The sequence below is a fragment of the Brachyistius frenatus genome, unplaced genomic scaffold (assembly GCF_029030835.1).
Source record: "Brachyistius frenatus isolate BFR_SWC_R1_liver_20210118 unplaced genomic scaffold, ASM2903083v1 Contig_12, whole genome shotgun sequence".
Lineage (NCBI taxonomy): Eukaryota > Metazoa > Chordata > Actinopteri > Embiotocidae > Brachyistius > Brachyistius frenatus.
Window position 1 is genome coordinate 1,181,695 of NW_027210611.1, and position 24,633 is coordinate 1,206,327.

Here is a 24,633-nt window from a genome sequence, read left to right on the forward strand (position 1 = left end):
GAATCAATGATCCACTGAAAGATATTTTTTTCCAATTTTCAGTTAAGCTGAAAATATATTAGGTTCTATAAGTGTCAGGGGTAGGACCATGGTTAGACTCTGCTTTGGTGATACTGTGTGATGCTTTCAATGTGTTTATGAGCAACTCACTGTACGGACCGTGTGAGTTAGCCTGTTAGCAGCTAATGTAGAAGGGTGTAAGCCTTAGCAATGAACCCTTCGGCGGAAGCTCACGTGTTCACTTTGTATTTTGACTGTTTCACTGCTCATGATTGTTAAATATTGTTCATATAGAAACTAAAGAGACAGGTTTTACTCAGAATAACAGGAAATATTATGTAATAGTTATTTTTGGGGGGATTTCTGTTATTTAGATAATCGCCTAATGTTGAGTGATATTCTCCGTTAGACATGAGCAGAAAAACGCTGTGTATCGACACTCCACTGAAAGATATTTGTACAATTTTCTGAAACCAATAAATGTGTAGCACCAGATTGGGTCTGCGTGACATCTTTCTGTGTCCCGCTACAACTGCAGTATTGAGGATAGGTTCACATCAAACCATAGAGAATAAACACTACTGTAATACAATGTCACCAAATCTTTTGTCCTGCTTCATTCATCCCTTTTTGTTATAGATCACTTTTTTTTTTCTTTTTCTAATGGGTCTTTTCTGCTGCCCAGGATTGTGAACAGTCTCCAGATTGGTCTTTCAAGGTGACGGGGCCAGCATAATACAGTGAGTGTCGGCGGCCCTGCTTCATTCCAGTGGAAAAGACTGGAATTTCAATTAGGACTTGCCCCCCTCTGAGGACATGAATAATGCTCTCTGTTCGCAGACACTATCGCAGCTGGAATGACAAAGCCAATGAGTGGAGTGCAGGGCGATGGGTGCAAGACCTGCTGAGTTTGAACCAACTAACCTCAAGACTCCTTCTCTGTGTGCTGCTGCAAGTAAAGTGCCGGTTCACTGGTTATAGACTGCATGGGATTGAAATTCTTTGGTTATGTACAAGGCGTCATGTGCGCTGAACAGGCAACTGCATTGTGACCGGAAAAGTACATCCTGAGGTGAGCTGTGGAAAAGTGCTCCCATAGACTAGATACAAGCATATGGCATTACATACTATATTATGATATCCACTAATATGACAGTATTGATAAATACACATACTTATATATATATATACATACACACACACATATATATATATATGTATGTATATATAAGTATGTGTATATATACATATATAAGTATGTCTATAAAATTGAACTAGATGGAAATGCAGAATGAGGCTATGAAAAGGAGGCTTGAGCTCCTTACTCCTGCTGACCCTAATCCTCCACAAACTACTAGATCAGCATTCCCACAATGCTCTGCAGCAGCAGCCTCTGTCCTACTGACATGGATCTACCAATAACTATTCTGATGTCACATCAAATAAACTCAAGAAAGTTGCAAGCCAAGGGTGAGGTGGGACATACAAGCTGTTAAAAAGATAACATTTGTATACATTTGTACAAAAAAACTGATGACAGTGGCCGTGGAAATGACATCATCAACCCTGAGGCCAATAGCTAATTAATAATGGTGATAATCCCCAAAGAAGCTTTTGCTAGTTTGCTGACTTTGGCAATACATGAATATGAATCACAGTCTCTGGTACACGCTACAGCAGCTCACTAAACCTCTGTCAAGTGCACAGCGCAGTCAAGGAAGCCCATTGTTTTACAAGTTAATGTTGACCACTAAAGGCACTCAGTGCAGCCACTCCCTGTACCCACAGGCTCATGTTAGTGGTCACATGGGGTCCATATGACCCCAGCCAATGGTTTCTCTGTCTAATTATGGCAACTTGATCTGTTAAATGTAATCATTGTGATAACAAGGCTGAGGTATTTTTCAATGCTTAAACATAACAGATTACAACATACATTTTTATGGCATAATTATGTGGGGTTTTTTTTGTACTACAGCAGCTGTACAATGGAAGTGTGGACCTGCTTCTTGCAGACATCACACCTTTATTCCCCCTCTGCTCTGTGTCACATACTTCTACTGCTGTGAATTCCAATGCTTCATGGCTAAATGGTACCCTGGTTCTGAATCTCTGAATCACCCCCTACTCCTTTGATTCATTCAGCAATTAAAATAGGACTGGTGTTTGCTCATTAAAGCCTGTTTCCTCCTGCTTAAGAAGCAATCAGTCAATTAATGCTCCATTGGTGGAATTTATATGAGAGAACATCGCCTTCCTCTCAAGCCACACCCATTTAAGAAAAATCAATACACTTGTACTGCTCAAACACAGGCGATATGTGGAATATGTCTTTGCTCATGAGAAGAACTGCTCCTATCAGTTACTACCACAGCTTCTGTTCCTAAATTTGTGTTTTGATGATGGTGGTAGAAAGAGCTTGAAACAAAGTAATTTGCACAATGCGTCTTCAAAAGTGCTTATAGCTGTTCTGTGTGAACACTCAAAGGTGGGCTGAAAAGGCTACAATTATTGCAAGGGGCTAGAGGCAATAGTTGTTTATTTTGGTGCCAATCTGTGGTGTTGCACATGAAAAATTATGAAATTAGTTGATGTAAGAATGAAAACAGAAAGTTAAGAATGCAGTTTAAATCTTGCCTTACTTTTCCACCTCTGCACACCTACCTGTGTGTCCTAATTGGATAGTTTGTTTTAGAAAGCTAGAAATACTGTCAGTTGCAGCCTTTCCCATTTTAGATGTTGGAATAGGATACTGTTGCCTCAACAGCTTGCTCATAGTGGTGTTTAATTGCACTGTGATGTGGTCCCTGTGAAGGTCAAAGCATATGATTCTCATTATTTTAATAATTTTCAGAAATATCAAACTGGGGAGCCCTTGTGTCCAGTGTGGAAGCATTAACAAATGCTGCATTTCTCCACAAACTCAATCAGGCCTTTAATTTGTAACCTGTTTCCAAATAATCAAAGTCTCACTTACACGTAATATTGTGCTAAGTAAACTCGCAGGCCAAGTTCGCTGTCTTCATGTGGGTGGTTTACATCGGGATCATCCAGGCCTTACTGGGTAGGTGTGCCATTCATTGCATTATCAATTCATTGTTAAGGTTCTAAAACCTTCAGTGCTGTGGTCACAGAAATGCTTGGAGAGACCAGACTCAATACAGGCATGTGCAAAGCTGCTGATGAGTTTTTGGAGTGCTGCGTCCGAGTGGCAGGCCAGTGCAGCATTGTCAGCAAACAGCATTTCCCTGATTAGGATCCAGCGGACCTTGGTCTTTGCCTGGAATTACTGCGGATCGAACTGCTTTTTTTGTGTGACGGCAAATTGCATCCTCAGTGGAACATAGTGATGACATAGAAGAAGAAATCAAACAGTGTGAGGGACGGGTGCACAGACCTGTTTAACCACAGTTAGTCAGGAAAGTCTCTGAAAGTAGGACACAGTTCAAATTTCAGTAGCACATAATCATCTGAGAAGTCATGGCAAAAAGCCAATGCACTGACGGAGCATGAAAACACTTATGCGGACAAGGTCAAAGGCGTATGTCAAGTCAAGTAATGGCGATGTAGTAACGGTCTTCTCTGCTCAGTGGCATTTGTTTTAGGGTTGGTGCAGTTAGAGGATCCTATTGATAGTAGATCATTTAAATTCCAGGTACATATGGGCAACAACAAACTGCAGTCTATTTATAATTACTCTGGCAAATAACTTCCAAAGGACATTCTTTTCTTTCCACTCTTCTTTCTTCATATATATATATATATATATATATATATAGAGAGAGAGAGAGAGAGAGAGAGAGAGAGAGAGAGAGAGACTGTTAGAACACAAACATCCTGAGGTATCCTTCCAAGCACTGAGAAGAGGCTATTGAGTAAGAATAAGGTCATACTCATTGATTAGTCTCTTATCTGGAGCTGCACAGAATACCAACAAGCCCGCTAGCCACAGACACTTTTCTTTGATCCATGTGTGCTGAAATTCTCAGCAATCAGGCCAGTAAAACACCACCAGTAGACTATTTTGTTATGATAATGTTTGTGTGTGAGTGTTTGTATGTCCTAACTAACCCCACAACCTTCTTCCCACACACAGAAAGACCAGCACAAAACAGGCTACTGGTTCCTCTGGAAAATACCATGTGGGAATAAAGTGCATTTGTAACATTAAGTCCTGGATTGGCCTAACACATCAGATTCCTCAGCTCGACCAAATAAGAACTGAAGCTGCATTCAGCCTTTTTTTTTTTGCGCACTCATCAAAAGAAAGTGCAAAGGTTGACAAAACTGATTCGGCCCAATCACTGAACTTCACTCAGGAATTTGTGGTGCAAGATAGTTTGAAGTTATGTCATACAATGTTGGCTCAAACAGTAAGGGTTCAACATTATTTCTACTCTGTGTCAACTAGAACATGACAGGAAGCAGTCTCAAAAGTAAAGAGTTATTTTTTATTAAAACAAATAAAAACTCCAATGTAGTAGATACATATTGTTCCTCACCGAACACATGTAGTCTGAAGCCATAAGAGGAAGTTGACTGAGCAACCAAAAATGCAAGCTCTGCACAACAGGGAACTTTAACCCAGTTCAAGGTAGAAAAAAACTGAGTCGGCACCTTAACCCATTTATCAGGAGACTGATAGAGCGGATTGTGGAGAAGAATGAGGACGGTTCAACCTGTGTTTCATGAAAAATACATTTCTCTGGGTGAAAAGCATTTGCACTCTGTTCCCAATCTGTAGTCTGTATCATACCCTGCCTCTATGGATGTTTTACCATCCTTTTCATTCACTCTAGTCATTTTTATTGCGAGACACTGCAGGCAAAAACACATTTTCATGCAATGGTCGGTTTGGAGGTTTTGGGCTACTTTGCTTCCATACTAGTTAGAAAAGTCCAAAATACACTTATATATGTTATTTTGTGACCGTGATTTTTCCTAGATTCACGAAAAATTAGCATATATAAAATGTGAAGAAAAAAAAATGAGCCAATGAATAATATATGAACAAAACCCTCTTCAAAATCCTTTGGCCTTTAATTTTACAATACATCTTTAAAGACCATTTTCATAAAATGACTCTAAAATGTTGACAAAATGAAACAAGAATTTTTAATCTAGCTTGAGCCAATGCCAACATTTCTTTTTATGGAAATTAGTGTATATTTACTTAAATAATGCGTCATTTGAATATTAAAACATACAATTTAACAAAACTTGTAATATGAAAAACTAAATATTGTATTGGTATAAGTAATCAGATGGGGAAGTTTTATGGAGATATCTATTAGTTAAAACGTTTACCCTAGTCACATGTAGTTTCTTTATGAACATACAGATTGAATAAAAAGGTGCATTATTAGGGTCTGTCTGATGGCAGTACAATCTCTCTGCAATAATATGAGGCAGACCTAGCTCCTTCATAGCCATATGGTAGGGAATAAAAAGCTTCTGTCTTCAGAGTCCAGATCTGGCACATACTATTCAGGTTAGGCCAAATTGAGCGATAAAAGCATGCGCACAAACAATTTTAACACAGAGAGGACAGGTAAGGAGAGGAGGAGACTCAACAAAGAATGCAGTCTTTCTAGAGCGTACCAACTAACACGATTCCGACACTGACACAAAGGAAACCATCTTACACACAGAGCTTCTATTTTGCTGTGCTGCCCCATGAGTCTGATCTGTGCAGAGCGATTAATGCCTGTGGTAAGAGGAGGGCACCACGGAGAGAAAACAGCTCATTACAGCCAACACAGGAAGAGTGAGGAAGACGAGGCTGGCCTGGCTGGACTAACCTGACAAAACACAGCATAGCGCTGCAGCAGGAAACATACATGGCCGTTCATCCTGTCTGAAGAGAGGAGCATTACTCCACTATCATAAGGGAGGAAACCTGCACACAGACAGCTGGGGAGACACACATCACCATCTAAAATCTCATGGATGACAAATATTTAAAGAAAGGATATGAGTGTTATATGACCAAATTGATTTTAGCTTTTAATATGATTCCTAAAAATAGAGGAAATGCTCTAAAACTTCTTTGAAGTTCTCTGCTTTTGAAGGATTCAAAACATTTTTGGAATACTCACTTTAAAAATTGAACATTGCTGACTTTGGCATTAAAGTTGTTTTTTAGGCATTTGCTTTATATACTGTGCAACCATAAATGACTTATCTTTACATGCTTGTTACAAATACTGTATGGTGCTTCGTCTGTTTGTGTCCACCACAGCATCGATTCACTATCACTGCATGTATTTAGCAAAAGCACCTCTCCACCTATTCCTCCTCTTCCTCCTGTATTAGCATTTAGATATATATATATATGAATTTTATGCATTTCTTTTAGTTTTCACGTTCAATAAATGTACAAAAACTGTTGTGTATCTCGTGATGCTTCAAATTCTTTCTGAAAATGTACAAGAGAACAAAACTGCCAAAATGAAATGTATATTATTGTTGCAATAACTGGTTAAGACATTACTTACACACTCCTCACTGTAATTAGGTAATAGCTAACACTATAAAACTAGGAGCAGTTAAATAATAACTTCAGTACACTTCAAAAAGTCATGTACAACCCATTGACAAGTGCTTCAGAGTACTGTAGTGCCATTAGTCATTGTATGTACTTCCCTTCCCTGTGTTTATAGTAAAATGTAGTCCTCTCTTTGAACTTGTGTACATAATCATTACCCAGTACATGTACAAAAGGAGTGCCAGCAAACACTACCACAATCAGTAGTGTCTCTAGGCGTGTCAGCAACAATATTACCATACTGATACAAATACAGACTCTATTTTTCACTTGCTAAAATGGGGTCATTTAACATGTTTTACTCCTTCTTCTTCTTCTTCTTCTATCTCACCTTGTCTTGCATTTTCTTTTCCAAACCTGAACAATTTCCCCCAAAAATGCATCTGGAATTATTACCTAAACAAAAACGAAGCCTCTTGGGATAATACAAACAGTGTATGCAGAGCACATTTTTGCAAGGACTCGATACAAAACCGCAGCACTAAATCATCTTGGAAGGCCTTTTCAGCACAGGACATGGTTACATTATCAGTATTCTGTGATGCATACTAGCAGATGTGGTTTTTCAAATCCAAGTTAGCACAGATGCTTTATTTTTATCATTAAATTAACTACTGCCATCTTGCAAAGTGTTTGTTTTTGTGTGACCTGGTGAGGTTGTAACGATTTTTTTTTTATGTGGCCATGATCTCACAGACCAGATTCTGTCTAGAATCTGCTGACTGTATTTTTTTGCAACTTCAAATGCTCAGCACAGGGAAATACCCATATTTCCACCCCAAATGTCAATATTACAGAAACCAAATGTTAGCTAAGAGCTAACAACAATGAACTATGAAATATTCATTGGCTGGTTTAATCTGCAATTCAGAAACAGTTCTTGTGTGAATAACCAGAGAAGAGGACTTGCACGTCAAACCAACAACAGGTGTGTACACTATCCATAAAAAAAGAAAGTACACTAGCCTTCAATGTGAGCTGACTTTTTCCCCAAAAGCAGCGTGGGTGTGATCCACACCATCCTCTATCAAAAGTAGTCACACACGGAGAAGCCGTAAACATTTATGGCCAAGGTTACAGACACAGAAGTCATAAAGCTCTTCATGATGCATGGCCAGAGACTATGAATGAATCATGTGGTCTGTCTGTCGCCTCCTTCATTTCTCTCTCACGCACACACACACACACACACACACACACACACACACACACACACACACACACACACACACACACACACACACACACACACACACACACGCACACATACCCATGGCATGCTTAGGCATGCCACCTCTGACTCAGACATGGAAAGTGAGCTTATACTCCACTTTAGACTAAGTTAGAGACATTTGCTCTTTTTACTTTGATGCAAAGTATACATGTCTTTTAACAACGTCAACAGTTCACATTAGGCAATTTAAGGTTCAAGATGAAAAACATTAAATTGCCCACATGCATATGAACAAATTTAATCCGGCAATGATTTTCGTGGCGAGACACTTCCCTTTAACCTTCCATTATTTCACTCAGTCATAGGGGCCACTTCCCCAGAGCCCAATTCTTTTTCAAGATGGTCATAACATTCTCACACAATCACCCAGCTAGCATGAATCAGCCAGCTCATGTGTAGTGTTTGTTTGTAATGAGGTGTGTGTGTGTGTGTGGGGGGGGGGGGTGTTTACTGTAAAAATGCATTAGTGAGCTGCACCATGATGCAGAGCCATTATATAGGCATGTGCCCTGTGCTGCGATGCTAAAAACGCTCACACTGATGGAGCAATGTGGTATAAATAGCAGGGCTGCATCAGGTGACATTCTATAGCAATTGGCTTTGCTACTGTGCTGTTATGGAGCCAATATACTTTAGATCAGTGAAGTAGAGAGATGCATTAGCTTGGTTTACACATGAAAGGGCTTAATGCTAATATACAGAAACACTTCACTTTCACTAGAGGCGGTGGTATAATTGTATCATGCTGCCTCCAAGTCAAGCACTCTTCAGGTATGAAAAATCGTACTTTCTCAATCCCCTGTGCGATGTCCACATTCTTCTCAGTCTTTATGTTCCACCTGTGTCTCCTTATACTGGGTCCACTGTCTCTCCCCTTGTCTCAAACCACACAGCCACCAGCTCTCTTTTCCTGTTTCTATATTAGGTGTCATATCACATCAGCCAGTTTGGCCTTGCTGTGGGCTTGACTTTGACAGGCCAATCTGGTGGAAGGGATAGTAGCTGTGCACAAATTGCTCCACATTTTTAAAAGAGGCTCACTCATATCCTCAAAGCTCAATGGATTTCTTGATTGATGCCTCCAGGACACAGTGAAGTTATGTACAGTGGGTCAGGAAGGTACTGTTTTCTAATTACCGCGGCACCGTATTTCCAAGTATGCATAAAACTGCAATCTGCAATTATCATATTGTTACTTTCTAGATTGAAATTATGGCACAGAATGTAGCCCAGCCTTCAAAATGCATGAAATAAGACTTAATTGCCCATGGTTTGATGCGAAAGTGTGTGTGTGGGGGGGGGGGGGATTAGTGTACGGCACTGCAAACACAGCTGAAGCTGGGATTTGGCTCTGGCTTTTCCTTTGTAAGCAGAGTCAAACAAAGCAAGCCACAAAAGAAGGTCATGTGGTTTATAATGTTACATGTCATATGACTGACAAGGGTGTCAAGACTACAATGAATATTAGCCTTTACTAAACTCTTAGCATGTGATCCACTTTCATGTGAACGCAATGAAATCGCTCAACAGAACACCTCGAAATAAAACGATTGCTTTTCTCCAGTTATGTGTTATTGAACGACTGTGTTCCTACTCTTGGAGCAGCTCGAGTGTAGTTTTGTCAATACAAAATGGCTGCAGGGCAAATATCATGTGATGGAGGCCACACATGATTAGAAATAAGGGTGGCAGTAGCAACTCAAAACCTGTACAAAGCTCAAACACACGTCTGCCCCACCTCAAGTTGAGTGTACTGTACTGTTCAGTACTATACTATAGCATGAAGACAGAATGATAATTTCCAATGAGTTCTAAATTGTTAGGTAAAAACACGCAGCTTATGTGGGGAAATTAGTTTGTTTATTTCATGAATATGTATAGACTAAAACAGCAACCCTGCAACTACAACAAGGAGGAAATACTGTTTAATCATTGGATGACATTTGTGCTTGACTGATTGTTTTTACTGGTAAATGAGGAATTTGTAGTCTGAATTGTAATGACCGCCTCAATCATGGCACTGTGAAGATCCTGTGTTTACTGTTGATGCAAATGCTTCAACATGGGTTATCCAACCAGTGTCCTCAGTCCTGGTTTTCTACCAAGCCACAGAAACTTTAAACCGCGTATTCAGATATTCTTGGCAAATTCTAGACTGCTGAGCCACTGCTCAACCACGTAGGTACTTGAATCTGATTGCAGAGGGTAAGATATTGCATAAACCTTTCCTAGGATGACTGAATAGAGAGAAAAACAAATAACGTCTGATTTGTGAGCACTTCATTTACTTTGCAATCAGTGTATTGTAGTTTTGTAGACGGCAGACTGTATGGTCAAATGACAAATGCAAAGTACAGTACTGAAACACTAATGCCATTGAAATAAGGAGGTGATATGAGGGAGCAACATCTTCACTCTGACTCGTTAATTTGATTCTCAATACATGAATGTAGTTTACAGTGAACCCTCGTTTTCCGCGGGGGTTACGTTCCAAATAGAAACCGTGATAGGCGAAATCCGTGAAGTAGTAACCTTTATTTTACAATTGAAATAGATAGAACTGGACATTAAATATATCTACGTTACATATAGTCGTAATGTGATTTCAATGCACGATGCAAATCCGTGAAGCAGCGAGACCGTGAAAGGTGAACCGCGTTATAGCGAGGGTTCACTGTATTTGGAAATGTAGCCCTGCAACATTGTAACTGCACCACTAAAGATCATTGGAAAAATAAATGTTTATGTTCCACCCATCAGAATTTCTGATACTGCTCAACTGCTCTGGCATCTAACTGTAAAGAGGTGCATAATTTGTCTTTTTATACACTTGCTTTAATTATGCCTTTGTCTTCAGGTAAGTTGCATTGTTGACGGTATCATGTAGAACAAATATTTCATATAAATTTTCTGCAATGGCTGATGCAATAAATGGGAACATTTGTATATGTCAAGATAAAACTATTCAGATATATTAACTAAGAAATCAAATATGAAGTATTGCAATATTGCAGTGAAACCTTTGAAATGAAGCTGTGCTTATTCATAGCTTAATTAATCTACCAAGAAAGAAATTCTCTTACCTTTTTTTTTTTTTTTTTTTTTTTTTATGATTCAGCTTTACAATCTACATACTATTCTAAATTTCACAAGATAAAAGCAAAAATGAGAGAGAAAAAATGCAAGTTTGTATAATCTGTATAGTAGATATGTAGTGAAATTTACAAAACGGCTGTGCAAAAACCCTCCATCTCCTAACTGCCAGACGGAAAACCACTGATTTACTGAGCCATAAACTGTAGTCTAATGTGAAAACAATAGATGTAGATGTCAAGCTCATTGAAATTTGATAAGACATTGTATAGTTTAACTCCACCCCTTTTGCCCCCCTGTCACACACTCTCTCCTTTGTCCTGGGCGCCGACTTAACAGTCCTATTCTGGGCGTGAGGTAAAGCTTTTCAAGGTACACAATGTGGAGTAAATTAGAATGACAAGGACACTGAGGGCCCCTTCCTTCATCATCTTGTCCTTGCTCCCTTCTTCCCTTCCCTGCACTTTTACAACCTCCATCTGCGCTGGTCAATTACTGTGGCCAAAAAGGCTTTTAAGTATCCATCGCTGAGACCAGAACGTTCATCAGCTGCAATGCCAATTGTCAGGACACAATGAAAAAGTCCCCTCTCTCCCATTCTTTGCAACTATAGCCCAGCATTTTCTACATAACTAATTATTTAAACCTTTACTGTCCTGGGATAAGGTCACATCAACAGGGAGACAATCATTACAGTGTCTAAAGACTCTTCCTGCAGTGATGGGTGGAACTGTGGTGAAGACAAGTTACCACATCACCCCCAACCCCTTCTGTCGTTATCAGATTATTGATTAGCAGAAACAAAGATTAAAAAAACCCCGGGAAAAAGACATGCTGGTGCACCTAAATGAAAGTGAAAGAGTTCAATTTAAGGATAAGCAGGCTGGCAATTTCTAAGTAATGAGAATTTATCCCAACAAAGGCATTCAGTTTAATAAATGTTCGAAGGTCACTGCAACACAATTACTCTTCTTTTAGCTGAATACTACTCTCAGCTACAGGCTACAATTAAAGTGGAATAGCTTTTTGATTGGGTATGTCAGGATGTTAGTGAGAACAGTAACAGTGGGAGGATACTAAGGATTAAGAGAATGCAGTACAGACAAAATTAATACTGCAATAATTATAACAGTATCATTGAAAAAATAAATATATATATATATATACACATTACATAAACAAATGTAAATATTTTAAGCACGCAAGCTATAATGCTGTGGCACATTTGGTCTCAACTTGTGTTTTTAAATTAGAAGTGAGATTTGTGATAGCATTCTGAAATGTAAATTTTTTTTCACATTATTGATTTATAGAAATGTATATTATATTAAAATATTTACATGGCGTTAGAAAATTCCCCGTTTAGAACACTGATCAAAGTTTTAAGTCAACTATAGTGGCAATGTCTTGATCTTAAACTGATTTGGGTGTGTTTAGTGTCAAGTCCAGCTAAAAAATACCCAAAAAGCATTTTACTTGCTGAACATATTCAGCTGTTCTCAAAGCCTTTTGGAATTTGTGCATGGGATCTGTTAGCTTTAGCCTCTTCTCCTAGCATTAGTATTTCTGTAGAAATTATCTGCAAATTTAAACAGCTTTATGAGTTACTTGTTAAGACAAGTCAACAGGAGGCTACAATTTTCAACCAACTCAGAGTTTGGCTTGCTCATTAGCAAACTAGCTACAGGTAAAATCTGCAAATGAAACTCGACGTTTCATGCAACAAAATGATTGCCATTGATTAGGAAGCCTGCCCTTGTTTTCTTTTGTATGAAATCTGCAAAGAGAAACAAGACATAACTGTAACAATGACCGAGAGAGAAAGGGATCCGTGAGGGCTTTTAGTTGAGAGTTACTGAGTTACTTACTGAGGACATAGAGAGAAAGGTTGATCCCTGCCAGACAGAAGCCCTCAAAGAAACGCAATGTGCTGAACATGGGGACGTTGACAGAGAAAGCCACAGTCAGCCCAAACACCAGCATGAACATCACCGATATGATGAGCACTGGGTGGCGGCCAAACCTACAGAGGAAGGCAAAAGAGAAAATGACACATAACATGAAAATTAGCTTTTAATGCTACATATTTGTCGGTATCGATTTATGTGAAAATCTTACCAGTCAGCAAGTATTCCAAACACCAGGTATCCAAAGATGGATCCCACCAAGAGAGAAAACTTTGCAATGTGGACTTTCCAGGCTGAGTCACACACCAGACTCCACTGTAAAGAGAAATATACACATGCTGTTAGTTCAAGGATAATTATGCTGGTTAAATAATTCTGAGATGAAAGATCAATAGTGTTTTAATCATGGTGAATTTCTAATACCAATAATAATTTTATTGAGCATTATCACCACCCTTAACACTGACATGCGAGAAAGATAATCCTCAACAGAGGGGCTTTCTGGTAGTTAGACCATCAAAAATGGACGCGATATTCCCCCAACAATTATCTTGCCTTTATTAATTATTATCCAGACATGTTATTTGTCTTTAGGCTCATTGTTTCCCCAAAAGAGAGAATCTCTTAACAAACTTGCTTGATATTTTTGAATTTCTGATAAGTATCTATTCACTGAGGGATTTAATCCAATATTTAATAGTGATTCTGCCAGTATCAAAAAGCAATATTATTTGTAAAATTAACGTACCGGTGTTTTCCCTCCTTTATGAATGTATACACGTTTATGCTAAGTCCACATTGACTTAAAATGGCCCCAGAAAGTTTAGACAATCATATTTATCCTTTGCAAATCAACATCAGGGATAAAATTATCTATTTGTCTGTTAACCCTTTTCTGAACACATTATTTATTTGCGCTCCTCTACATCGTGTCAAGGTGGTATATTGCAGGTAACTCTGCCTCTCCTCATTTCCCCTCGGAGACTGAAACTCTCCACAGCAGAGTGATTTCCAGAGTGCAAATGAGGCTGTGTGTGCCTGCCTTTGCATGCATCAAGCGCACCCTTTTTTTTTCTCCCCATCAGTTGCAACAAGTTGTGACGGATATACCTGACGCACAATACAAGCAATGATCAGAGAGTGGTAAAGCAGCAAATAAAAAGCCCAGTGAATCTGTTCTTTTAAATGTGAACTGCTCATTGGAAGAAACTCAATATCCATGAATTGTATTCAAACTTGTATTTTTGAATACCACTGGAGTATTACTTCATGATGCTGGAAGAATACATGATTCTGAGACAACTAGCAGATGAACTTCAGAGAGGAGAAGGATATTAAAGTTTTTCTGGCAACATCTGCTTTCCAGCTGTATGTGCTGAAAGAAACAGCAGGAAGGAGCAGACAGGGGTGTGGTGGCCATAGCAGGTGCAAAGTGTATGTTATGCTGACTGACCTTGACCTCAATTCTTCCTCATCTATACACCAAACCCTCCCACTATAAACAAATACATAAACGGATGTTGTGCAGCAGAGAAAACTTTATTTACTTAGTGTAGCAACTCCACCACATGTGGAGATACAAAGTGTACTATGTTGTTACATTTTTCTGGGGCTCTTAACCTCTCATAACCTCAACTATAGTGACCTGTTCAAAATGGAACGCTCCGGGATTACCCAGAGCCATCCAGCCATCACATGATCCAGGCATGCCACTCATTCATGGTTTGAGTATCGATGTCAGCAGAGAAAAAGACAGGGAGGAAAACAAGTTCCTGTTGCGCAATCACAGGGCAACCAAGGGTGTTTGAAAAAATCAGAAGTGGCCCTTCTCCGAGACAGTGACAAATCAACACATACACAGAAATGAAACTCCCAGTCCGTGACTGTACACTTCACGGCTGGAAGTTTATGGGCAGAACCCACATGTGCAGGTGACCGCAGGCAGAAGACCAATGTTTTACCGTCATCTGCATTCCCATGTCACATGCTGCAGACAAAGCACCAATGTCTCACAAGTTTTGAGGGCTGTTGAAATGTGTCACCAGATTGGCAGAGTATTGTAGGTTTTGACTGCCAAGTCTCATTAATGTGCTTTATTTCAAAGCATCTAGCAATTTGGACGTAATGTCAACCAGGTCTCTCTTCAGGCCAGCAGTCTTACAGAGCTTATACACATGTAGGCATCCATACCAAGGTCTACGTAGTCTGTATACTCATAGCTTCAATACCATTGGTGCCCTATAGCCTTAATCGTGAGGTGGGGGTCATTAATCTCGTCTATAAGATAAAGGATTTGGAGTGAGGGGAGGGCAATGACAATAAGAATAATCGCTGGCAGAAGCGTTCAGATAATTTCAATCTCTTGAGAGTCAAGAATAAACTTATTGGTAAGTGTGGTGGTTACCATAGCTTCAATAATGTAAAGCACGAGGGTACTAATTAAAAATACAATCATTAGAGCATGGTCGTGGAAGTGGAGAAGTTCCTCTATTACGGGTGAAGCTGCATCTTGAAATCCTAGTTGAGAGGGATGGGCCATTAAATAAGACAAGATACGCGGGGGTATGTAGAAAACATATAGGATGACATTAATCCATAGCAGAGTAATCCTTCCTCAGATATTCAGTCAGTGTCCCCCTGTCTGCTATGCACCTATTATTCCTGTCACTTGCTCCCTTGCTATTGTTTTGCTCATTTGAGAGTAATGAATAGAAGTCAGTGTCTTGAGTTGGGCTGGACGCACATGAATCTATTAGCTGATAGAAAATGCAGAACAATGAAAGGGCCAAGAGCAAATTAGTCAGAATCCCCAGGGAGTCTGTTGACCTCTCTCAAATGACTGACCACAAATGATCAGTCTACACCAGCGAGTCTCAGATGAAGACGCTCTCAGCTACAGCTGCACATTTGTGCACTCGTTGAACTACACTACAGTGGTGGGTGGTGGTTTCAGAGGGGACGGAGCAGCCCAGGAGGGAGGGAGGGAAAGCACAGGAGGAAGGAGAAATACAGATTGTACAATATAGCACCTGAATGTAAAGAGATATATGGAGGGAAGTGTAAGGAATAAAAGCAGAGACGAAAGAAGTATGGAATAGGTAACAAGCTTCAGAGAGAGAGGGGGATAGAGATGCTTAAAAGCAGTTGTGAGGAGAAGGCAGAAAACACATGGAGAGACTGCTGCATAGTTACTGCCTAGCAACAGACCATCACCGAGGTTATCTGACTCGTCTGCTTCCAAGTGCAAGTTTTGGCGCTGCTGCCTCACCGAGGGGTTGAAATCCTACAATACCTACACCGAGGGGTTGAAATCCTATAGTGTGGTGGTAGCGTCGGTGACGGTAAAAGAAAATAACAAATTACTGTCAAAGGAGAGTGAGTGGAAGTAAAAATGTTAAATCTATACCACTCGTATTTTGTTGCAGTTTGGTGGTAAAAAGAAGTAAAAAAGGAAAAAAATACACATACTGTTGGAGATGTAGCCTGAGGGACTTACAGAGAGCCGGAGGGAAAATGATCTACATGTGACCATGTTTCAACAGACTGTCATGCTGCTGTGGCATCCACAGTATACTAAACATCAGGAGACACTAACACGTTTGACAGGTCAGCTGATGGCAGCTCTATTTTCCTGCTATCAACAAACCTTTGTCAATCAATCTATTATTCATTGCCTCCTGTTGTTGACAGTTGATCAAAACCACACATCTATGTCACCAAAGAGACATCATATGTATTGTTGACGCACCAAAACTCCAGCAACCTGAATTCCATCTCACTATCCAAAAAAATAAACTTTAAACTGCAGCCAAGGGTCAAATACCCCACAATGTTCACCCCTCCCCGTTACAAAACAGCACTTATCAGAAACAAGCATGCAGCTCACACTCATGTCACAGACACAGAGAGAGCCCGAGCAGAGTTTTATCTTCTGGTCACACAGGCGTCTTTCCTCCCAGCTGACGCTGTCAGAGGCTGTCATTGTGTGCTGACTGGGTATCTGCAGTGGGGTCATCGCCTTTCGACAGCTGAGACCATTTCAAAGTGTCCCACACTGATCCAGGGTCTGTGGAAGGAGCCAACCAGCTGGGTAAACAGTATGAAGGGACACAGAACAGAGAGGCCTGCATGGGTGTTCAACCACAGTATCATCTTTCAGATATAGGTGCGCAACCTCCAGCCCAGAGATACTAGGGCCTGGGTGTACCCACCTTTGGGCCTGTACAACATATTTTTCTTATCACTACTTACATTCTGTGAAAAACAATTCAAAAATGACGCTGACATACTGTTTGAGTGGAGTGTGTGCATACAGATGTAGTGCTTAGACAATTATTTTCATTAATCTGTCAATTATCTTATTATCTTGATATTCTCAATTATATTTCTCTATTATTAAATTATGTGTAGGATAAAAATTTTATTAAAAAATAGATAAAAACATGGATTGCAGTTTCTCATAGCCCACTTTAACATCTTTAAATGCAATTATAAACCAAAAATATGTGGTTTACTATTACATATGTCAAAGAACATTACAAAATATATATTTTAATGCTGCAACCAGAGAATGTTTGGCTTTTTGGGTTTAAAAATTAATTTATGAATTAACCGATTTGATCAATTGGCAAATTATTTAAGCTCAACAATCAGCAGAAAATTCATTGACAATCAATATTCATGAAGACATTTATTGAGCAAAAACACTTGGGTTTTTTTCAGATTCAGATCCTCCTGATTCAGACTGGCATCTGACATATTTTAAGACCAAACCAAAGTATGTTCTAAATTGTGATATGTGTACAATCCCAAACACCATTCTACAGGGAGGTGGTAAATACTCAAGTCATCATCAGTACCTGACTGTCAAGTGAATCCTATTTTTATACAAGAACATATAATTCATAAGGCATCAGTGGAAAGGTTAATCTTTGCTTTGAAGAGGTTCTCAGGCCACTATTCCAGGCAGTGTGTGCAGCTGCTACCCATCTGAGTGGGAGTAAGGTAGGTTACAGAGAGACTCTGTCTCCGAGTAATGATACATTCTCATTTCAAAGGCTCAGTTCAATTAAGACGGACCCTGAGGAGAGCTTTGACTCAATTAGGATGGGTCTCGACATTAACCACTTTGGATCTTTCACCACCTCAACGACCGCCGCCTCTGTCAAAGCTGTCTTTCTGTGTCACCCTGAGAAAAAGAAGCGAGCAGCAATGTTGTTTTCCTGTGCTGCTAATCCTGGGAACAAAACCTGCATGGCACAGAGTGAAAACATTTATGTAGCTACACACACACACACACACACACACACACACACACACACACACACACACACACACACACACACACACACACACACACACACACACACGTTGACCTCATGTGATACAGAGGATCAACAGAGAAGGGTGGGTTTAGAATGTGTTGATACATTTTGACAGAGACACTACCACATTTCGTCAGTGTTGGCACTCTGCTCTGCTTTTTAGGGATCGAGTGTCACGGATAGCTGAGCCCAGTCATGTGCCTATGCCTATGCAATCCAAACACAGGGGAAAAACACCAAGTCATCACTTCCTGCTATAGTGTCACGTCCTAGTTTCTGCACAGTGATGGGAAAAAGGGGCCTTGGAAGACTGAGGGACAGGTTGTCAAAGGACACAAGGCCAATGATAAGTACAAGAGTCAAATCTGCTTCAGTTTTGGCTCTATTTCAGGTTTTGTCTGTATGCCATCTGATTCAATTTCTCCTGATGGTGACCTTGTCTGAATGTGGACGGCATGGGTCAGGGAAGACAAGCGCTGCCAGACACTTTTACCAACTGTTCAGACCTGTAACTGATCTGCAGTGGTGGTAGTGTCAACATGACATTCTCCGTATGTGTGCAAAGGCAACACCAATGCTAATATCTACAAGTTACAATGCCTGCATGACAACGGAGTCAGCAGTGTTTTCGTATTTCAGCCTTCAGATGATTCCCATTTTTTAACCATGAGAGAACTGACATGTTTTGGCTGTTGGTAATATGGATCCACCCAATCAATTTCCCTAACACATGACTTCATGTTCAGCTGCAGTTTAGGAATGCCCTTTGTCCAATAAAACAGTTTATCACCCTGGCCTTTTACGCAACCCCACCCCCCAAATTACCCTGTGGATAGTAAATGATATCAAGAATTAAACTGTCCTTCAGCTCACAGCTAAATTAAAAGGCCGCAGCTGCATTTCCTTTGCTTTATTTAAATGGGGACATTATCAGTGATAACCAGATGGACTGTTGGCATCACAGCGCATGCAAGCTCAGGGTGCCACAAGCCCCTCTGTAGCCCAGTAAAGATTCAAAGCCTGGCTTCAAATCAAACGGTTACTGATAAACCTTTTCAGTATGACATGCAACTGCTAAAAAGGTGAGGCTGCTGCACATTAAAATGCGATTTAGGGGCTCTACATGTGGGTGTGTATCAGTGGTTTTGACTTTTTTTCAAGCAAAACTGAACACCAAACATGCTGATTATTTCTTCTCAATTTTACTCTGCGATAAGGGCGAGTATTTTCAAGTATTTCTATTTTTGAGTAATCTGATTTAATTACATGATCTCATCTATATTAATGTCAGGTTAACGGAGTCTTGTGGATCTAAGGTTCATGTTTTCCTTCCCGTACAAAAATAAAACTTGATATCCTGATATAGGCATGCAGCATCCACAATGGAAGAGGAGCTGATAGGTAATAAGATATAAGAGCTTTCCTCCTCCAGCTCACAGTCCAACTATGATTACTTCAGGCACATACAGTCTTTTCAGCTTTGCTGGTACAGATAGCACTATTACAATATTATGCATAAACTGTCAAGGCATCACTACTGAGAGTCACAAACAGACTAAAAGTTTCCACTGTGAAAGCTATATCTCACTGGTGTTTGGTTATGCACCGATAGGGCGGGTAATGTTAGGCCGGGGATGGGGTTGCACTAATGCACTAATGACCTTTGCTCCAAATCAAATGCTCCCATGTCTAGTATGTCCATTACGACAACCGGCGAATTCCACCAGCCCTGGCAGCGTTGCCCAATGTGCCAATGGTGGCGTCTCTCTGCGATAGCCAGGTCTGCCATTGTGCCAGCTGGTGCGATGACTCACTGTCCGTGCGATCTCACCTATACAATTCTTTTAGTTTTGGGTGCAGCGTGAGCCGATCCGTGGCTCTACAGAACAGAAATGACTGGTGCCAGACGCCCCGAGCATTATTTGGACAGAATCTAACGTGACTGTGCTGCTGATTGACGGTGATGCTTTTTTACAATACGTTTAGAGTTAATACGCGTCAGAATTTCCACCTTTTACTAATTTAATAATAGGATTAAAGTGGATATCACTGATGTAATATTATAATGGAGAGGATCCCCATCCCCAAAATGGACAGCTTACCTTAGTAACCACGTTCTGCACAAGTCCTGTGTGCAGCTCGAATGTCCACTCATTGCACCTACAATGCATGTTGGTCGTGTCATTGTGGGTGCTGTAACTTCCATTGGCATAAATAGAAGCTGGTCGCGCGCTGATGTTTTTTGGACTCTCTAACAACGAGGAATAACCTGCACTCTGATTAGTCAGATTGGCCAAAGGCTGGATACATGTGTTGTTTGGCTGGGCGAGGAGGAAATTATCAGAGTACTGGCTGAATCCAATAAATAACGCCGGAATCCATGTCAGCACGATCAGCTGTTTCTGGTACTTCCCAAATCCCCCGAGAAATGGCAAAACAGCACCGTCGATGCGTGTCAGCAGCCCCGGCGACGTGGTTTCGGGGGACACGAAGCCGTTCTCCGGTTGATGGTCCACCGTTTCGAGCTGCACCACGGCCATCGCGGTTTCGCCGATAGATGCCTCCGATGTGTAGCGAAGCCGGGGTTGCAGTGCTACCCCCTGTCGACTCCACAATGCGTCAATGCCCCCAGCTCCGGCGGTGAAAGCCGTGCGCAGTCAATCACTGGAATGGAAATAAGACGCACCTCCTTATTATCAGGAAGCACTTCCCTCCGTCTGCCACCAAAAAAAAAAAAACCGTGCGGGACTGACTGCAGACACCAGCTGACACAAGCAAAGGTTTATTGCAATAAATTAGGCTGAGACTAAGAGAACTATTTTATGATCTGGTATATCGTCCGATTCGTTGTATCTCCGTCGATCAGCTGTGGCAGCAGCGCCACAGGAAGTGCTTCCTCAGGGAGCCACAGGTAACACACCTGCCCATAAAAGCTGCTGCTAACATGGCCACCTGTAACCAATGGTAACTACTTTGTAAATAACAAGCTTCAATCTCTGTGGTGATAGGGCAAGTCTAACACTGACAATGAATAATATGTAGTCTATTCTTTCATGATACAGAGGACACCAGTACTTTTATCTGTATGTTTTTTGTAAATGGCCACTGCTTGTTGAATCTGTATTCATATTTTTGCAACCATAATGACAGAATATAAATTAATCAAACCATGGCAGCCTTGTCCCACACATAGCCTACAATAAAGAAATCATTCAACATTTGCTTAAAAAGTCTTAAGAGAGTCAAAGAAGTTAAAAGTGGTATTGTGCCAAATACAAATGACATAAATCAGAGGCTACATATATGCATACAAATAAACCTATCTTACAAAACATTGAAATACAGAGCAGGCCTCCAGATGTCTTGTCAACAGGGGGTAGGAGGTTGAGTCAGAACCAGCGCTGTCCCCGCCCTTTCCTCTGGCAAACAAAGCACTGCCTATGGATGCAATTTGAGTGAATAAATAAATAGTATCTATAGCTTACTTCAGATGAGCAAAAATGTCTCATACAGGACAAAATTATGTCTGACTGATGTGTGGAGACACTGAACATTATGTGTGTAGTGAGTGGAAGCAGCATTAATGGTCTCCTATTGACAGTGAATTAAAAGTAGATTTTGTCTGTTTATTCTTCTGAGTCTGATCAAAAGAGAGTAAATCACTATTTTTTTTTTTACAATTACTTTGTTGTTGTGTTGAAAAAGTCACAGACTTTACTCACTGTAATAAGCCAAAAGGTCTGTGGTTAAACTCTTTAATTTAGGATTTTTCCACCTCCATCAAGTCCAAGTTAATACATTGCTTTTGCTTCGTGGTCTTTAGCTTCTTGCTGCAAGTTCATCTCAACATTAATGCCACGTAAAGACTATGAATTGAAGAGCTAGTTATGTGAGAACAGAATAAACAGCAGTCAGCTGATTTTTTTTCTTCATAACCTGGCAACCTAAAACTCCTGAGAAATGGCTTATTACTTTCAGGATTTTCAATCAAAATGAGTTATAACTTGTAACTCAAAGCGTAACATTATTTAGGGGCAACAACCCATTAAGTTTCCAATCTCACGTTTCCTATCAACAACATCTGTGTTCAATAAGATCATAATGTAGTTGAAGTTTGCCATTTCCAATTTACTGACTTTCCACACACTTTAAGATGTAATTATGATTCATATATTAGACAGATGGTTGCAAAACTAAATGCTACCCTTAATTGTAGTCTTCTTTTAAATGAGCACTCAGATTCAATCTGACACGTGTCTTGAATTATGAATATGTTTGTGCTGTAATACTCATTGTAATCGAGTTAATGGGGTCTTACAGGGCCTGGGTTAATTAAAGAATATGTGTGATAACAGGGAGTTCAGTGTTGGTCAGGTTTAATTTATACACTGATAAACCACAATTATCTGATCATGTGACAGCAGACTCCTAGGTCACCTACAGCTCAATTTCATTTAGCAATGCTTCACCCTCCTGGCCATTATATGTTAGTACAGACTGCTGTCATTGACTTCGTTTGAATCATACACATTTAATTTCTATTCCTTTCTAAAAGATCAAGTAAAGACTTTTGGTATTTTTTGTTAAAATGACTTCTACTCCATTTGTGACTACATTCGAGAAAACCTTGATGTAATCCCATTTTATATCACAATTGACTTTTGAAAATAAAAAAATTGTATTTTAAGAAGTAACAATATTTAAATGTTGTTGTTTTTTTTGTTTTTTTTTAAATGTAAGTTTTATTTATTATTGCACAAATTGCAAGCATGACAAATCCTGAGAAGCCCCCAGAAGAGATAACCAAGGGCTACTGAGTGCCCTGCAGTGTCTCGTTGCTTTTTGTTACACACTGATGACTCCTGCAGGCAGATGAAAGCAATAACACTGCTGTTTTGTCATAGCAGCCTTTGAGCCTTTTTGTTTTATCAGGAAACAATCATGCAGAATAAGCATTTTTGTATTTTTTTCCCCCATTTGGTGAAGTTGTTTTGATGACAACAAAACAACACAAAATAAATTACTGATATTTCTAAAGGGATAAAAAAAAAAAGTATTGATAGTTCAATGTATTATAAATGTTCTTCTCAAAATCAAAAGGTCTCTACTTTTGTTTTTTTTTCTGCTGCTGAATGCTCTATTGTCTGACAGAAAGGGGAAAAAAGCATTAATGACCAGATCTATTTTGTCTGCGTCCTTTCCACATCTATCATCTAGACAATGTGACAGTGTGCTGAATATATCATATGGCTGTGTGCCAACAGAAACCATTCGCCTTGCATACTAACACTGTGTGCTGATTGTTATCATTCAAACTCGCTTATTACCCTCCCTGACAACCTATGCAGGTGTGTCTGGGCTCGGCCCCCTATGCTATGATATGAGTCAACTCAAGTGTGTGTGTGTGTGTGTGTGTGTGTGTGTGTGTGTGTGTGTGTGTGTGTGTGTGTGTGTGTGTGTGTGTGTGTGTGTGTGTGTGTGTGTGTGTGTGTGTGTGTGTGTGTGTGTGTGTGTGTGCGCGCGCGTGTTGTTCTATTTGTCTGTGTCTGTGTCTGTGTCATAAACTGGCTGGTTATGCATGAGGTGTAAAACAAAAAGAGACAGAGGTGCACCCAAGCTTTCACCCTAGAGTGAGTAATTTATTACTGTTCTTTAGTGGGGAAAAAACCTCACATGCACACGTCATTTTCTCAGTCAGATAGTGTGAATCGGTTTTGACATTTCTGGTTAACGCAGGATTTAAATTGCATCATCATATATTGAAATTAAAAGCATATTCCTCCACAGAAGAACAATGTAATCATACATCTGGGGGCTTTAGTGCCCTTTGGATTCAAAGTCCAACAGACAGTAAAATGTGTGATTTATTACTTTAGTATCAACTTAGATAGGTAAGAAAAACAATAAATTCATGGGGAGTGTCCATGCAGGGTGGACAGGGCATGATTACACAAAGATACACAGTAATACACACATCCATTAAGAAGCTTCAGTTAATATTCTTGCAGATATGATTAGAATGTAGGAGTGAAGGCAGTTAGCAAAAAATATGTTTTTTGGGGGGGCTCAAACTCATTGCAGAATGACCCTTTTCCCTGTTGAAGACTACGGTCATGTCCTCTGTTGTATTCTGGGGAATGTGGGACAGTTTAATGACCTGAGGAGGAGTTTACATCCTTCCAGACTCTTCCGTCTTTCAAGATATTCCACGTACTGACCCTTTCACGGCTGATTCTGATGCTTTTAATTAATATTTTACTAATTTAATTGGAAAATAAACGATCATTGAAATTTTACTTAGAAAAGCTGTTGATACAGTATTTACACCATCGTACTGAAAACATTTTTTGATGATCACAGAGTGGACAAGATGTGTTTATTGCTGGCTGGTTGGCTGACATTTCCCATATTTCTGGACTTCTGCCTTTTGCATTATTATACTGTTTTTATCAAATTTGTCTGATAAGACTTCATGATAAGTTATGAAATCAGTTTTAAAAACACTAATGGTCTTGTAAAGCAGGCCTG

The 24,633-nt window shown here is 39.9% G+C and overlaps 1 protein-coding gene across 1 annotated transcript in view; it reads right to left on the reverse strand.

Moving 5' to 3' along the window:
* LOC138617243 (solute carrier family 22 member 23-like) overlaps nt 1-20,991 on the reverse strand; it is a 39,653-nt gene extending 18,662 nt beyond the window's left edge. Inside the window, exons 1-3 of the mRNA XM_069692044.1 lie at nt 20,208-20,991; nt 12,993-13,096; nt 12,743-12,897 (exon numbers count right to left, since the gene is read on the reverse strand). Of these exons, the coding sequence (XP_069548145.1) occupies nt 12,743-12,897; nt 12,993-13,096; nt 20,208-20,645 (697 nt within the window). The 5' untranslated portion in view covers nt 20,646-20,991. The remainder of the gene's footprint in view (nt 1-12,742; nt 12,898-12,992; nt 13,097-20,207) is intronic.
* Between the last annotated feature and the right edge of the window lie 3,642 nt (nt 20,992-24,633).